The 18,245-nt window shown below is 46.3% G+C and overlaps 1 protein-coding gene across 18 annotated transcripts in view; it reads left to right on the top strand.

The window, feature by feature from the left end:
* The window catches only part of RIN2 (Ras and Rab interactor 2), a 208,795-nt gene that overhangs the window by 151,562 nt on the left and 38,988 nt on the right, over positions 1-18,245 (top strand). For 11 of the 18 annotated variants that reach the window (XM_070381143.1, XM_070381144.1, XM_070381145.1 and 8 more), the window contains 3 exons: positions 9,453-9,533; positions 13,659-13,851; positions 17,265-17,376. In XM_070381143.1, coding sequence (XP_070237244.1) covers positions 9,453-9,533; positions 13,659-13,851; positions 17,265-17,376 — 386 coding nt within the window. The remainder of the gene's footprint in view (positions 1-9,452; positions 9,534-13,658; positions 13,852-17,264; positions 17,377-18,245) is intronic. The other 7 variants (XM_070381152.1, XM_070381154.1, XM_070381158.1 and 4 more) reach the window with 1 other exon arrangement.

Here is an 18,245-nt window from a genome sequence, read left to right on the forward strand (position 1 = left end):
TTGGCCACCTGATGTGAAGAGCTGATTCATTTGAAAAGACCCTGATGCTGGGAAAGATTGAAGGCAGGAGGAGAAGGGAACGACAGAGGATGAGATGGTTGGATGGCATCACTGACTCGATGGACGTGAGTCTCAGTGAACTCCGGGAGTTGGTGATGGACAGGGAGGCCTGGCGTGCTGCAATTCATGGGGTTGCAAAGAGTTGGACACAACTGAGTGACTGAACTGAACTAAACATTCTTGTGTCTTTGGGGGGAACATGTGTGACAAGCTTCAGTTCGGGACATAGGAATGAATTGATGGGTTGTAGGATACTTATATAGTCAACATTAGTAAATGGTGCCCAACAGTTTTCCAAAGTCATTATGTCAATTTGCACTTCCACCCACAGTGTGTGAGAGTTCTGAATGCTCTGTTCTTATCTACACTTGCTGTCATCTACCTTTTTAAATTTATTTACTTATTTATTTGGCTGTGTTGGGTCTTAGTTGTGGCAAGCAGGATCTTTAGTTCTGGCATGCACACTCTTAGTTGCAGTGAGTATGTGTGTCCTATATCACTTAGGTCGTGTCCAACTCTTTGCGACCCTATGAACTGTAGCCCACCCGGCTCCTCCGCCCATGGGATTCTCCAGGCAAGAATACTGAAGTGGATTGCCATACCCTTCTCCAGGGCATCTTCCCGATCCAGGGATCAAACTTGCATCTCTTATGTCTCCTGCATTGGCAGATGGGTTCTTTACCACTAGTGCTGCCTGAGAATCCCTAACTAAGAAACGTATGCACCCAAATCTGGTAGAGCCATTTTGGCTATTTGGGGGGCTTAAATTCTTCATTTAAACTCAGAATACATTTTAGCCTCCAATACAGTTTCCCATAGTTAATAAATACATGTCCTCAATATCGGTGACTTTAAATACAGAATTTAATGTCACTTTGTATTATTCCTTTCCATCTTTTCCTCTTGAAATAGTACATGCAGAGTGACTATTCTCCACTGATTATAGCTACTTTTGGTCTTCTGAAAGTCTTGGAGGATCTTTTCATGAGGTCTTTTGGAACAAGTTCAAGTCGTCAAAGGCAAAATCGCTTTGTGTTTTGTCTCCTGACATAGTGTCTGTGTCCTGTGCAAAGCAATATTTTCCTCTTTTGCCATATTTGGAAACCTGTCTGCCCCTCAGAATTTGGGGCTCATCCTTAGGTCCCACAGCATCTGAGAGCAGACCGTGCCCAGAACCAACCACACCTGTCAGAAAAGTTGGTTTGTCTCCTAGGAAGCTCATAATAATCACTTGCTACAGAATCTTAGCTATATCTTGTAGCATCTTAGATTCTTTCTTTAAAAAAATGCTTACTGTTATCAAAGTTTATGTTCATCTTACACATGATCTATTTCTAAGAATTATTAACACTGTTGTTGTTTTAGTCACTAAGTTGTGTCTGACTCTTTGAGACCCCCATGGCCTGTAGCCCACCAGCCACCTCTGTCCATGGGATTTCCTAGACAAGAAAACTGGAATGGGTTGACATTTCCTTCTCCCAAGGATCTTCCTGACCCAGGGACTGAACCCACATCTCCTGTATTGGCAGGTGTATTGTTCACCACTGAGCCGCCAGCGAAGCCCCACGCATATTTCCATTAATTCTGATTTGTCAGCCCTCGCCTGTTCACCTTCTTTCTCGAAGACTATCTGATGGCAAACAGGATAGAGAAGCTCTTTGACTTGAGTTGAAGACCCATTTGTCTGAAACACTCAAGTGACACCATAGACACAGCTGCTCTTTCCTTCAATGGAAGCAGGATGATGGGGTGCTTTTGGGGGGACAGAGCTCGGTTCATCAGAAGCAGAAATAGTTTTGCAGTAAGACAGTGACCCATCATGCCCGTGAGGATATTCTGCCATGACTTGCCTGACCAGTTTTCTCCCAGTTCCTTAAGGTGTTTCCTGATTTCCAACCACTATGCAGGTGTTTGGATTATGGTATCAAGGAATTCTACGTGGACTGACCAACTCTTTTCTCACACTGTTACCAAAGTGGCAACAATTAAGTTCAATTTACAGAAAATATGTTTCGAGCGGGTGCTATTTGCTAACATACCTAGACAGGAGCCTAAAGTGTTGCACAACTTAAGGAAGAAAGAATGGTCAACAAATATCATATAATGGGAAGAGGACATAATAGTGGACTGTGCCAGATGTCCTGGGGACCTTAGCGAGGATGTGGGTAATTCCAGGTGGGAGGCGGTTTTAGCAAAGATGCGACTCAGCCTTAAAGAATGAGGTGAGCAGGTGTAAAGACATCCTCTAAATCAACAGTTCCCGAAACAGTTGTTTTGCCCATTTTGACTGGTGATATTGGGGAAGGTTTTTTTTTTTTTTAACATTTATTTTTGTTTATTTATTTGGCTGCGCCAAGTTTTAGCTGTAGCATGTGGGATCCAGTTCCTCAACCTGGGATGGAACCCAGGCGCCCTGCATTGGGAGCTCAGAGTCTTAGCCACTGGACCACCAGCAAAGTCCCAGGGAAGGCTTTTAAAAAGAACATATAAGATTTCTTTTTTGATCAGCAAAAGCAAAACCTGCACATTGTAGAAAAAGCATAATGCAAAAAATAAAAATCAGTATTACCACGAACCCACCCCCTGAGATATAGTCCCTTCTGATTGCTCGTTGGTTATTTTCGTTCTTTGCCTGGGTACATGTCCTGCCAGTGTTTCCTGGGCATCTGAGTGGTAGATTATGATTTTCGCTGACTTACAAGGACGTTTTTGGAGAATTCTGGAAAGGCACAGTGTGTCCTGGAAGTAGATTCCAGTTTTGTTGTGGGGCTGGTGGCCCAGATCTCTTGCGGCCTTTACAGACCTTGGCTGGCCGCTGGATTGGTAGTTGACTTTGCTGCAGAACATCGGGTCAGTTAGATGCAGGGTCTGACTGAATCTGGCTCTGAGACACCCGTGGTGTGACCCTAAGGAGAATTGCTTTTCCATGAAGCTCCACGCTGGCCAATGGCTGGGCTCCGGGATCAGCGGGTGAGACACAGCCCGCCTGGCTCCTGCTCCTGTTTTCAGCTTCAAGGGTGCCCAGGACAACAGGTCCTTTGTTCCTTTCTTAGTTTTACAGGAATGAGGGGAGACCCTGCCAGCACGGGCTCCTATCTGCCCTTTCCATCTCTCACTGGTAAGTCATTGGCAGGAAAGTTCATAAGTAAAAAAGTCACTGAATCCTTCTCCTCTCCTGCAAGTGGCAGGGCCACGTCCCCTGATGTTCCCTTTCCTGTTCTGTTCTCTCCAACTGGTCCTCAGTTGATGGAGCTTTTTCATAAAAATCCTCCTGTCACTGCTTTTAGAAATCTTCTTGATGAAGTCAAGGCCTCCCCTCCTCCCCCAGCAAGTAGCAACCCTTGGCCAGGGGGGATAAAGCCCGTCACCTCAAATCTGTTCATCTTTGTCCTTGCGGAGTTCAAGGGGACAAAAAGGCCTTGGGGAATGAAAATACCCATTTTTGTGGTGTAGGGAAACTGCACAATTCAGGACTGGGCCCAGTTCTACCAATTTCTAGCATTTGACCTCAAAGAAGGAGATGGCCTCTAGTTTCCTCTAGATGGCCTCTAATTTCCCTTCAATGAAGGTAGACCTGCCACGCTCCTTATGAGAACATGCCACCTCCCAGGCCTCTGCCCATCACATTTCCATCCCAAGTGGTAGGTCAGAGTCTTCTCAGCTCACCTGGCAAATTCTCTGTTATAAACGGAGAAAGGAGCCACATACAGCCAGAATGAACTGGGGCCCCCTCCTCCAGACTGGACCACTACACAGTGGGTTTTATTTGGCTTCACACATTCTAAAGAAGTGTTTGCATGACTGAGAGTGTTAGGAAATCATTGTACATCAGCTACCAGGCATCTCTGAAATGAAAGGTTTTCTGGGAAATTTGTGTTTGCTATGTATATGTGTATGTGTGTTTAGCAACATTTGGAATTGGTCCCTTTGCCAGAAATTTTTATTAGATGTATCTTTTTGGGATGAGCTGGTCTTTTCTGTCTCTCTACCTAAGAGGCTTTTTCTTTTTTTTAAATTAAGCATTTGTTTATTTATTTGTTTATTCATTTGGCCACTCTGGGTCTTAGTGGCAGCGTGTGGGATCTAGTTCCCTGACCAGGGGTGGAACCCAGGCCCCCTGCATTGGGAGCACAAAGTCTTAGCTACTGGACCAGCAGGGGACTCCCTGTGCTGGGTTTTGACAGGTGGGTTGCAGCCAGTTACAGACACTCAAGAGCAGTTTTGATGTATACGTATAGGTGATTCAGATCGTTGTACAGCAGAAACTCACGCAACGTTGTTAAGCAATTATACGCCAATTTTTAAAAAATGGAAATAAAAGGAAATGAAATGGGGGGAAAAGTGTGAATGTCGCAAGGAGGGGCTGAGAAGAGGCGATAGATGCTCTTCTCAGGGTGGTCTTCCCTGCTGAAACTAAGAGAAGGTTTGTGAAGATTAATACAGGAAAAATAGTCTTCTTACTCAAATCATCTTAGCCCATCATCCGTTGTGCCCAGTTTTTCACTTATTCATGTGCCATCTTTGCTATTCATTTGCCTGATATTTTTCTTTAAGTTGGCTGCGTGTTACATTTAAGATAAATTTAATAAGCCAGCCATGAAAAGACAAGTGCTACATGACTCTGCTTATATGAGGGATTTAGAGTCGTCAGATTCATAGAGACAGAAAGTAGATGGTGGTTTCCAGGCACTAGGGAGAAGGGAAGAATGGGAATTACTGTTTAAAAGGTAGTTTTTTGGACTCTGTGGGAGAGGGAGAGGGTGCACTGATTTGGGAGAATGGCATTGTAACATGTATAATATCATATATGAAACGAGTCGCCAGTCCAGGTTCGATGCATGATGCTGGATGCTTGGGGCTGGTGCACTGGGATGACCCAGAGGGATGGTATGGGGAGGGAGAAGGGAGGAGGGTTCAGGATGGGGAACACATGTATACCTGTGGCGGATTCATTTTGATATATGGCAAAACCAATACAATACTGTAAAGTTAAAAAATAAAATTAAATTTAAAAAATAAATAAAAGGTAGTTTTAGATTTGCAAAAGGAAAAGAAGTCTGGACGTGAATGGCTTCATGAATTTATACTTCACAAATCAGGCAGCATTCCATCTACGGAGGAAAAAGGCGCTCCCTTGGGCTGCAGGAAAGGAAAGGTTTTTTAAGGTAGAGAGGAAATGGGAAAATGAAATTATTAGCAAAGAATTCATCGTTTATAGCAAGGTCACCCTCCTAAGGAAAAGGAGGGGCCTATTAGACAGTATGTCTTATTAGTGTTAACCAGGAAATTTCAAGTTGGCTGCTTACAGGTCACATTCTTGAGGAAGGTTGAAACCATACTTAGCTTGGTTAGGAAGTTTTAGTGGGCTCAGCACAAATGACTCCATTTGGAGCCTGTCATTTCTTTTTTATCAGTAGTGATGGTTGTGCAACAATATGCATATGTATTCAACACCACTTAAAAATGGTTAGGATAGTAACTTTTATATTATGTGTGTTTTTCCACAATAAAAAATGGGGGGAAAAGTCAATTAATACCTCCACCATAATGGCGAATTACACTAAATCCATATGGCTATTAAATGCTGGACATTAAAATGAAAACCATGCTTCCATATACTATCTTAGTATATCCAGCACTCTCTGGGAATTACTCTCAATTTTTGTAAACCACTGAAAAGTTATAAAATATGAAAAGTAATCTATTCTGTCCCCCTGGGGGTTGGTTTTGAGTTCTTTGCTTTGTAGCCAGACTCAGCTCTTTATGTCAGGGAAAGAGGCAAGGAGATGAATCTTAAGTCATAATTAAGTCCTCAGCAAAAGCAACTTGAAATCCGGGACTCTGCTCTTATTGTTTTTGTTTGTTTGTTTTCATTTTGTTTTACTGACAACACTAGCAACTTATTGGTAATTACCAGCCCCATCCATTTCTCTTGATTCATTCTTTGTGTAATAGGCCTTTACAGTGTAAACAAAGACAAACTCTTAGTTTTCTTAAGGGTGTGGAAGGCCAGCCCTTAGGTTGCAGGAAGAACTCTGAGTCTTCCTTGAGAGTTGAGTTATATTTGCTGGAAATCCAGGGAGGGCCTGGAAGGTGAAACCTGGGTGGAGCCTGCCTCTTACCCCTTCAGATCCTAAATCCAGTGCCCTTGTGAGTTACTCAGTCCTACAGCCCACACCTGGGATTGGCCAGGAAGGAGCAGGCACAGTGGGCAGACTCCCCTTTGAAGAAGAGAACTAACTACCTGATAGAGGAGACCAAAGGTGGTGTGTAGGGCCAGAGAGCTGGGATGTAGGGAAGAAAAGGGACAAAGGCCAAAAGCCAAGGTGCATTTTAAGGAGTTGCAATAACCCTTCCTCCAAATGCCTGCAGACTCAGTCATCCAGTGTCCTCAGATGATTCAACTCACAGAGTTCTTTGAGTAGAGGCAAGACAAAAAACTTGGTTAAAGTGTAAGGATGGGTTTTCCGTGAAGATCACAAAGGTACCAAATTCCCAGGCAGAAGGGATGGGTTTGTGCAAAGATGCCTGTTCCTCCTCCATGCAAACACCCAGAAGGGAGCCGTAGAATCTGGTTTGGGAGCCCACCTTATATATATCATTATATAGATATAAGTCTTCAGAGCACTTGCCAGTCATTCTAAGAGAGGTTTTCTAAAGTTGTTAATGAACTAAACCAATCCCTTTTTCCTTTGAACTATGATCTAACACTCTGCTCTAGAAAGGAACAGTCTTAGCACACATTTAAATGATTTAGTTGAAATAGCGTTTGCCCTTGAACAATAATCAAGTACAGCTTATCATAGATGTTGATATAAATTGTCCATTTAAAAAGTATAATTGTTTGGCCTAATGATTTTTTTAATGGAAAGGAAGTTTTAATATTTTATTTATTTAGCGGCACCAGGTCTTATTTGCAGCACTCAGGATCTTTGATCTTGGTTGTGTCATGCAGGATCTTTAGGTACAGTATGTGGTATCTAGTTCCCTGACCAGGGATTGAATCCCGGCCCACTGCTTTGGGAGCACAGAATCTTAGCAACTAGACCACCAGGGAAGTCCCTTAATGATGTGTTTCTAATGCACATAGGATAGGTTTGGAGAACTTTCTCTTTGAGGTTTATACTTCTGTCCCCATGTCCTGACTGAGGACAGAGCCCTTTGGACCACTGAACTCTTTCTGAGACCCATTTGCCAAACAGACTTGTGTGCCCTTGTTGAGCATGACAGTTTGGTATTTGCTTGTATCTCGTTCCTTTAAACTGCATTTTTGCTATTCAACAGCTGAATTAAGATTCTTATACACAGAACGTTGCCGACTGTATCGCTGCGCTGAAACAACTTCACATCAAAGTTTCATGTCTATTATGTATTGCTTTCTTTTTAAAATAAAACAGATTTATTTATTTTTGGTCACGCTGGGTTCTCATCGCTGTGGGCCGGTTTTCTCTAGTTGTGGTGATCCAGGGCTACTCTTTGTTGCAGTGCTTGGGCTTCTCATTGCGGTGGCTTCTGCTGAGCACAGGCCCCAAGTACTCGGACTTCAGTAGTTGTGGCACACGGGCTTAGTTGCTCTGCGGCATGTGGGATCTTCTCAGACCAGGGATTGAACCTGTGTCCCCTGCACTGGCAGGTGGATTCTTAACCCCTGGACCACCAGGGAAGCACCTTTGTATTAATATTGCTTTCTTATTTGCCCATCATTAAGAAAGACTGAAGTGTAAAGTAATGTGTTGTTTTGGATAGGAGCTTGGGAGGGAGTGATGTATTGGAAAGACAAGGGAGCCTTACTGAACACGCTTGGTCTAGACACTGGACCTTAATAGCTGCCTGGATGGATTGTGCTGTACTCTGGGGTTCTGGATGAGGATCAGAAAGCATCCTTTGGGAACACTGCTGCAAGTTCATGGTTCCTCTGAGATGAGTCTGATTCTGTGATGTGTGATAGAAGAAGCAGGCCTTGGTCCTGAATTAGAATGCACTGCCTGCCGTTGCTTCTTCTTGCACCTGCCTAGGCTACCAACGCCTGGTCCCAGGAATGACAGGAATACAGCCAAGTGGAAAGGCCACTCTTGTCCCACACTCTGAACAGCCTGGCATTGAATGTGACCAGAATGTTGGAGAGCCCTGCCCCCCAGGCTAGGTGTGGTCATCGGCCATCTGCTGCCGGGCCCTGGAGCCCAGTTGGAACGAGAGCAGACAGGGTCCGAGTTTTTCAGTGTTTATTCTCTGCCTCTAAAGCCATCTTAGGGCTGTAGGGCATTTTTTGATTTGCCCAGGATTTTCACGTGCAGGTAGGGGGCTCACTGAATCCATAATTGAGCTTCATCTCCCCCCTCCCTGAAAGTAGCCTAGATATTTGGAAATACTAGTTAATAGTTGAATAAATAAATGGATCCTCTGCTCATAAAACCCAGTAAGGGACTTCCTTGGTGGTCCAGTGGTTAATTAAGACTTTGCCCTTCCAACGCAGTGGGTACGGGAACTAAGATTCCACATGCCATGTAGCACAGTCAAAACAAAAACAACAACAGTGAGGTGCCATGTATTTTCCCGTCTCATTTCCCAACCTAATACTTGAGAAATTTCAAGCTCCAGAAAAGTTGCAAGAAGAGTACTATTTATAACTGCTCACCAGTTGTCGGGATTTCACCTCCTTTTCCTTCCCTCTGTATTCTTCCCTTTTTTTGAGGAGGTGAGAGGTGAGGAGGAGTTAACTACTTGGTACTTAATTTCTAACATTTTCACACTTGGCCCCTGAATTTTTGAGTATGCTTCTCTTAAGACCAAGAACATTTTCCTGCAGAATCGTAATAACATTATCACAGTCAGGAGGTTAAATATCAACACAGTAGTATTGCATATGTATTCCTCATTCAGATATTGTTCCTTCTAGCTGCATTTTATTCTGAGGCCGTATGTGATTGGTTCTGTGCGCTCAGTGAGATTATCACATCTGTTTAGTCTCCTTTTCTCTACAATAACTCACAGTGTGTGTGTGTGTGTGTGTGTGTGTGAGATTTATTTATTTATTTATGGCTGCACTGGGTCTTCGTTGCTGTGCAAGGACCTCTTCCAGTTGTGGTGAGCGAGGCCTGCTCTGTAATTTCAGTGTGCAGTCTTCTTATTGTGGTGGTTTCTCTCATTAAGAGTGTGGGCTCTAGTGCGCATGGGCTTCAGTAGTTGTGACGCATGGGTAGTTGCCCTGCGGCAGGTGGGATCTTCCCAGCCCTGCCAGGTCCCCTGCCCTGACAGGTGGATTCTTTACCATGGAGCCACTAGGGAAGCCCTTTTTTGTTTTTAATTTTTTACCACACTGACATTTTTGAAGAGTTCAGGCCAGTGGCTTTGCAGAAGTCCCTGAATGTGGGTCTTTCTGTTTCCTCCCATAGGGATTCAGGTTATAGGCGTTTGGGGGCAGGAAGACCCGGTGATGCTATAACCTTTTCAGAGCATCGCATCAGAGGCAGCAGGTGAGGTGGTGGAGATGTCAATCCCGGTCACTCGGTCAAAGTGGCTTCTCCCTTGTCAGGGCACATTTCCTTCTTCAGAATAAGGAACACTTGGGGTGGTATTTTAAGGCTGTAAATGTTCTGTTCCCTAAATCTTTCACCTACTGATGTCAGCATCCATACGTGAGTCTGCCGTTCATCAGTTCTGCACGGTGGCGGAGATATTAATTGCCACCTTCAGACAAAGCTTAAAAAGGGAGCTGGCCAGATCGCAGGTGCCAGCCTCCCCACTGTGACCACGTCCTGTGTCTCCTGCTCAGTGGTTTGTCTTTTATAAGCCTCTCCTCCTTTGTCCTTCCTCACATCTGTCTTAGAAATCATGGCATCGAATCTCATCGGGTTCTTTCTCGGATTGGATTCCCTAGACGCAGAGCCTGAGACAGGGCTAATAGGATGTGATGGGAGGAAACCAGACAGAGATGGGGGATCAGCTGGGGTATGGCCTCCGCCTGACCCTGCAGGGAGCCCTGAAGTTTGACTGGTACCCACCTTGGACCTGTCCCACCTTGAAGCCAGAAAGCCTCTTCTCCACTTGTGTCACCAAGTCCTGAGCCATGCATCTGCTCCCAGTGGGTGCGGGTGGCTAGCTTCCTGGGTTGCCCAGGGAAGGAAGCAGCTGTGGGCTTTTGGCAGCCAGCACTCATAGTAACAGGGGCACGGGTGCCTAGTTGATCGAGGGGATCTTGGCAGGCAGGGTGCCAACAGCATCCACTACAGCTTCAGTGTTTCCCTCATTAGTTCTTTCCTGAGCCTTGTCCCCATAAAAGCCAATCTGTCCTGTAATCATAGGCTATAAACCTCAGACAGCTGGCTGCATAAAGGCGTGAGCTTAGTCATTTGCAAAGACAAGGTCTAATTTATGGTTGCTCCTTTATGAGGTCCCATGAATCATATTTACCGCCTTCCTGTCTGGGCCCTGGCTTTTGTAGGTGAGGTCAGTTGTCAGAACAAAGGCTTTGTAGCTGCTTAACAACCAAGGCTGCTTAACCACACAGGCTGGGCCCTTCTAAGGAAGAGGTATCAACCTATTCACTCTCAGTACACAAGTATCCAGACTGCCATGTTGGGGGAAGGAGAATTTGGTTTTGATAAAACATCTCTTAGCTTTCCTGGTGGCTCAGACGGTAAAGAAAGAATCTGCCTGCAATGCAGGAGACCTGGGTTTGATCCCTGGGTTGGGAAGAACCCCTGGAGGAGGGCATGGCAATCCACTCCAGTATTCTTGCCTGGAGAATTCCATGGACTGAGAAGCCTGGTGGTCTACAGTCCATGGGGTCGCAAGGAATCGGACACAACTGAGCAACTAACACTTTCACTTTCACACTTCCAAAATATCACCAACTTGAGATGGCAGGGCTGACATGTGTCTTTATTTAGTTTCCTATAATTATTATTTATTTGGCTCTGCCGGGTCTTAACTGCAGCATGTGGGAACTAGTTCCCTGACCAGGGATCGAACCCAGGACCCCTGAATTGAGAGCATGGCATCTGCCACTGGGCCACCAGGGAAATCACCTAAGAGCTCTTTCAATGGCATGTTACCTGTGTCCTCTCAGCCCCAAACAAAACACAAACGCCAACCACCTAATTGGGTCTGGGTTCAAGTGCATATTTTACTCTTAGGCCTCAAGCCTGTGCTCCTCGAGCTCTGGGGCTGGCAGCATCAGAATTCCCCCAGAGCTTGGTAGAAATGCAGAGTCCTGGGCCCACCCCAGACCTGCAGAATCAAAACCTTTGGGGCTGAAACCAGGAAGCGCATGTGGTCACATCCCCAGGGGATTGCTCCCCCAGGCTCAAGCGCTGATGCAAAGCAATGGTTATAAACTTGGGTGCAGGCTGGGGCTGCCTGGGGAAGCTGAACCATTCTGACGTCTGCATTCTGCCCCCAGAGTGTCTGATTTGTTTGTTCTGGGGGTGCTGTCTAGCCATCACAAAAATTTATCCTCCCCAGGCATTTTCATGTGCAGCCGAGGGTGGAAACCAGTGCTGTAAAGTTGCCTTCTTTACCTCATGGGAAAGGAATGTTTATGCCAGCTTCATTGTGAAGAGTTTGTCCTGAGCACTGCAGAGATTCTCTTCAAAACACCTGGAGGCCCTGGAATGGCATTTCCAGAATGAGGAACTACCCTTTCTGGGCACAGGTGGCCCCATATGGAAACTTGTAGCAGCAGTAAAGGAAAACACTCCTTACTTGAGAACAGATGAAATGTAAATATTGAATGGAAGCCCTAGATTCTTTAGATCTGGAGAGTCTTTAGATCTGGAGCAGGTCTAGAGATGGCAGGGGAGAAGGTGGGGTGTGGTCTCTAGTGGCCCATGTGCTGTCATGGGGTGGCGGGGGGTGTGTGGTTCCTAGGTCTGCATGCCCCACGTGATCTCTTAGAGCAGAGTGGCCCATAGTGGGGTGGCATACCCCTTCTCCCCTCTCCCCTTACATTCAGACCCTGTCACCTTTCTTCTTCACTGTTGAAGGCTTCCTTCAGACCACATGTATGGGTCTCTTGGAGTGCACACATTTGAAGATGGTGTGTATCCCACCTGAACTCAGCCGTGCAGACATGGGTGGTCAGGCCTGGTGGTCCCACTGGCTGTTGGGGCCAGTGGGGATGACCACGGGGGACCACAGGGATGACCAGCATGGAGAACTCTGAATGTGGCAGAGGAAAGATACCCCAGAGCTTAGGCAGCCTTAGACGGGGACCTCCACGCTCTCTCAGCAGAGCGCTGTTCCTTGGCCTGAGCCTCCAGGTCCTCTTTTTGAAAGCTAAGATCCTGGCACCTCCTTTCAGGGCTACTGTGAGGAGCAGATAAGAGAGTATTTCTGAAGGTTTGGCCAACAGTAGACAGCACCAGGTTACAGCCATATGGTGTTTGTGATCTCACCTCTTAGCTGCAAAGCTGGAGAAACACCAAACTTCTGGGATTTCCGGCTTTGCCATTTCATGGCTGTTTATTACTCTGGAGCTTGTTGAACTTCAGTTTCCTCACTTGTAAAATCGGGATTAAGTACTCAGAAATAGGGTTAGGGTTGGGAGGCAGAGGAGATGATATACGTCAAGGTGATATTTTTGTACTGAGATTTCATTCACATACCATAAAATTCAGTGGGTTTTTTTAGTACTTCACAAAGTTGTACAGCCATCAGCTCATCTCATTCCAAAACATTTTTGTTACCTGGAAAGAACCTCCAAACCCTTTAGTGGTCATGACCTACCCCAACCCCTTCCCAGTTCTTGGCAATCACTAATCTTTCTGTCTCTGTGTTTTTATCTAACCCAGATATTTTGCATAAATGGGATCAGTACGCTATTGTGCCTGGTTTCTTTCACTTTGTGTGGGATTCTCAAGGTTTCATTCCATTCCATGGAGTCTTCAAAGTCTTCCATTTTGTAGCATTGATCAATGGCTCAGTAATAAAAAGAATGAGTGACCATTACGGCTGAATAAAATTCCATTTTCTGGATATACCACATTTTATTTATCCTTTCTTTAGTTGATGGAGATTTGGACTGTTTCCACTTTAGGGCAACTATGAATAATATTAATATGGTTTCATGAATAGTGTAATACCATTCCACTGTGGGATTCTGTTAGAAATAATATTAATAGTGAAAGTGCCTGAAAGGAAATGAAATCCAGTTTATATGGGTATGAAATGAGTGTGCCTGAGGAATGTTTGTCTGTGTTTTCAGAGCTTGCCTAGTCATACTCTTGGCCTCATGGTTATTGTATGGAATTTAGCACTTAGAGTTTCTTTTTGCTCAAGGTGAAGACATGCCCTAATTGCAGAAAACAGAGTAAACAGCATTTAGGATATTTAGAACCCTGTGAAAACTGGGTTAGAAGGGGAAGGTTGAGTGTGTTGAGGGGTGTTGAGGACTCGCTACAATGTTAGACATATAGAGTGACATAGAACCCAGTGTCTGCCCCTGGAAAGCTTTCAGTCTGGAGGGGAAGACAGAAGGAGTGGTGATGAAGGACGGGGCCTCGGGCCAGGATAGGTCCAGCCAAGGAGAGCGCAGGGTGCTGTCCTCATGAGGGAGACCTCGCTGCAGCCGTCTGACCCCTGCCAACTCTCTCTCCTAGCATGGTAAGGCACAAGGACGATCACTACTCCGAGGAAACGGACGCCAAGACCTGCCCCCGGGACTCGGGCTACGACAGCCTCTCCAACAGGCTCAGCATCTTGGACCGACTCCTGCACACCCACCCCATATGGCTGCAGCTGAGCCTGAGCGAGGAGGAGGCGGCGGGAGTCCTGCAAGCGCAGCCTCCGGGGGTAAGACCCTAAGTGGGCAACTGGGGAGGCAGGCAGGGCCGTCACTTCCCTAAAGAGAAAGACGGCGAGTTCCAGAGAGTTCTTCCCAGCCCCTAGGGAGCACGGTTCCCAGTTTGTGTGTCTCGTTACAATGCAGAGAAATTCTGGAAACTTTGAGCAGCTCCCAAAATAGAGCCCTTCATATGCTCAGTGACCTTGGGACCTCAAGACTCTGAGGGATAATAGGGCACCTGGGTACTGAGGAGGGGCCGCTGGCCACGGGCCCCAGGCCTGACTTCTTGAGATGTGGCATGGAGGATGAGCCTGGTTGTGGGGTCCTCAGTCTGTGGTTTTCCTTCCATTATGAGCCTGGGAGCCCTGGCCTGGGTCCAGCCATCCAATTCAGGACCCAACCTTCAAAAATTCCACATCTGTAATCTTGTCTACTCTGGCTGCCAGTGTCATCCTCTTTCCCTTGTGTAGTCTCAGTGACAAATCAAGGCCCAGTTTGGTTTCTTCAGCACTCCCCTACCCAAGGCTACACAAGGGCTTCCCGTGTGGCTCAGCTGGTAAAGAATCTGCCTGCAATGCAGGAAACCTGGGTTCAATCCCTGGGTTGAAGATCCCCTGGAGAAGGGAAAGGCTACCCACTCCAGTATTCTGGCCTGAGAATTCCATGGACTGTATAATCCATGGAGTTGCAAAGAATCAGACACTATTGAGCAACTTTCACTTTCACCCAAGGCTAGTGTCATCTAACTCAAGCCCACTCCATGATGCTATAGAAGTTTCTTAGAAAATGTTATTCAGTGATAGGTAGATATATTCTGTGCTATCTGACATGGTGGCCACTGGCCTCATGTAGCTATTTAAGTTACATTAATAAAATAGAATAAAACATTTGGTTCCTCAGTGGCACTAGCCATATTTTAAGATCTCACTATCCCCAGTGTCTGGTGGCTACCATATTGAATGGACAATGCAAAGTATAGAACATTTCCACCATTATAGAAAGTTCTTGGGGACAGCGATTGTGTACAATGTAGACTTCTAAAACAAGGGTAAATACAATAAATCACAGATAAAATAAGACTGGAAACAACACACCACAAGAGATAGAAACTAAGAAATAGATGGAGAGGCGGGGAGAAAATTCCTTCAGTAGCTGGCGGAGGAATGTTGTAACAGCTGGACACAAAAATAAACTTTCCAGTTTCCTATCAGCCAGAGCTTGTCGGTTGTTACTTTTTGACTCACAAGTGAGTCTTTGTTCCTCATCCGACGGAAGCAGACAGGACTAAGTCCTCTGCTGGAACACGTTTGGGAGGACAGGCACAGTATTGAATCATCCTTGTGGAGAATTCCTTGGCCGTCACACCAGGTTGTTTCCTCTGGTTTAGGTCTGTATGATCAGGATCCTTTCTGTGAGGCCCCCAGTTTTTGCAAGTTGAGTTGTCTGCTTTTGTATTTCTGCAAAAAAAATTCTAAAGAGGCAGGTTGCTGTGTTGCTAGGCAACCTCCTAGCAACTCACCCCAGCACCTGGAGTCAGGCATGTCCATTCCTGCTGGAAACTGGTGGGGAGCAAGTCAGGCAGGAGGTTCTCCACCTACTGGATCCCTCTGCAGGATCTGCCTGATGGGATGGGGCTGAGGGCAGGGTAAGGAGAAGAGAGGCCACAGTTCACCAGGAGAAGCAAGGATCCTGAACAGAAGGAGGAGTGGGTGTATGAAAGAGAAAGGTTTGAAAGACCAACCTTAGTGGCATCTGGTCCTTAGGGTGCCACCATCCCTAATTCATCTATAGCCCTAAGACAAGGATCGGCAAACTCTTTCTGTGAAGAGTCAGAATGACAGTATCTGGGGCTTTGTGGCCATAGAGCCTCTGTCACAGCCACTCAACTCTGCCATCATAGGGCAGCCGCAGCTGTTTAAATATGTAGACCAAGCAGCAGGCTGTATGTCAATAAAACTTTATTTATGAAAGCAAGTGGCAGGATAGGTTTGGTCTGTAGGCCATGCGCTGCCAACTGCTGACCTAAGGTTTTGGATGTTCAAGAGATAAGGCTCAGAGATTGTACCCTCCCTGAGCGTCAAGACTCAAGGAGACCCCCACCTCCCAAAGGGAGAGATACTTCTTTCCACCAACCAGCAGCTGCCTCCTAGCAGTACTTTGAGGCTTTTCCTCATCACAAAAGCATGGTGGGAACACCTGCTTCTGCCTCAGGATGACCCAGAACTATTGACTCCCACAACTGGCACATTCTGTGGCCACCTCTCTATGGTCACTGCGGAAAAAGAGAGCCCTGAAGATGACCTTCCTGTCTTCCACAGACACCCAGTTCCCATTGCCCCTTCTCCCCTCATAAAAGTATCTTAGGAGCTATTGACCGGACATCAAGAAAGAGATGACAATTAGGTGGGAAAAGTGAAAGACTACAGAACCTTAGGAGCAGATATCCAAACACAGAGCAAAGGGGAATGAAGAAAAAGGACAGGATGGTCTCCTTGGAGAAGGGTCGTGAGTCACAGAAGGAAACCGGCCTGCAGCCAGGCCACCACACCACAAACTCCAGGGAGTACCACTTTGTTTGTCATGACGCCCACCAGGTAGATGACACCCTGGGTAGATGATGCCCCCAGGTTTGTGCAGTGCACAGCTGTATGTGGCTTACCCAGCTCCATAGTAACATATGCTTGGATGGTCTCCTGAGATCAGCACTGGGCTTGGGCTGGTTTAAACTTACATCTAAAGACACCATTTAGAATTGGAGGGAGTTGTTGTAAAGCAAAGTGAATCAGGAGTAAAGGGACCACCAGCCTGCATCTTGGCTGGAGCGAACCTCAGAGCACTTCCCATTTTCAGCTCCAGTAGATGTGGCCAAGCCAGGTCTTGCCTTATTATCCCGTTTTCCAAGAGACACTGGCCATTCAGATTTTCATGTGTAAAGTGAAAGACCTTGTGCTCGTCCACTGTTGGCAACAAATTCAGATTTCTATCTTAAATACACCCATGAGCCAGACTAGCCAATGAACTTCCAATTCTCCACCAATGGCTGAGCCGTGTTACCTGTGTCTAGAATTTAGGGTTCATCAGCCAGGACGCCTTATCAGACATAGGCTGGAGAGTATGTATCATGAGCTGTAAAATAGTCACCAAACTGAAAATGTTTCACAGATTGGGGAGGTTCTCAGTCTTGTGGAGAAGTTCCCATCAAAGAGAAAGTGGGATCCTCCTCAGACTGGTTACCAAAGGTGGGCATCCGTGGCCTGCTGGCTCATCAGTTTCCATGGCAGCAGTGTGCACCTGAAGCCCTGAAGTTTGGCTACAAGAGGGGTTCCATGCATGGAAGCTACGTGTATAGCTTCCCAGGGACACACCCAGGTCCCAGCCTTCTAGATGTCTCCTAAGCTTGTATTTCTTTTCCCTCCTCTAGATCTTCCTGGTTCGTAAATCCACCAAAATGCAGAAGAAGGTCCTCTGCCTTCGCCTGCCCTGTGAATTTGGAGTCCCACTCAAGGAATTTGCCATAAAGGAAAGCACATACAGTAAGTGGTCGTCAGGTGGTGAGGTCCTGGTGAAGTGAGGTCTTTAAGTAAGTGGAGGGGGAGAGGGCCTGCAACTTGAAGATGGACAGACGTGGGTCTGAGTCCCAGAGCTGTCACTTATCCTCTGTAGATAACCTAGCACAGGAGCCTCAGTTTTCTTATCTGTATAATGGGATGGTGGTGACCTCAGAGAGCTGTTGACAGTTCGGTTAAACAGCCTGTGTGCAAGGTTCACAGTCTGTTGCCTGGCAAATGACAGGGCCTCACAGAGGCTAGTTTCCCAGTTACACTGGGTGTGGTCCCCAGGTTTGCTGATGGCTAAGCTGAAGGACAGGCTGCACAACAGTCTTTTTTTGGGGATCTCATTCCAAAGTGTGTGTCTGCACAGCCCTTGAATAGCCCTAGAGGGGATTGTCCCCTCTAGGCCATCCTTCTACAGTGTTCTAAAGGGGCAACTGGTCATAGGCTGAATCCAGAGCTCTTTGGAGAAATGGATTGGCTGAAGTTTTGGAAGGAGAGAATCAGGAGTGTTGCTTTCTTTCTGCTGATTTGTGGTCCCTGGAAACGTGAAGTCTTTGGGAGGTCAAGTGTTCAAGGAAAAGGGGAACATACAATCCTGATGCCCTGTGCCTCCCAGCGACAATCAGAAGGTGGACCTACAGCCCCAAGGGGGAGGCCTCTCTCAGCCACAGGTGAGCAAGCCCAGGTGTGAAGGCCAGTTTGTATATTGATGTAGGCCAGATTCTATTTATAAGCTGAGCAGCCTCAGTCTTGGAAGGAGCCAAAGATCCCGAGACTGATTTGAGGGCAGGTACAGGCTTCCACTCAGCCTGGAGTTCAGAGTCTTGCTGAGCCAAATATCTATTAAC

Source organism: Bos mutus, chromosome 13 (genome assembly GCF_027580195.1).
Source record: "Bos mutus isolate GX-2022 chromosome 13, NWIPB_WYAK_1.1, whole genome shotgun sequence".
NCBI lineage: Eukaryota > Metazoa > Chordata > Mammalia > Artiodactyla > Bovidae > Bos > Bos mutus.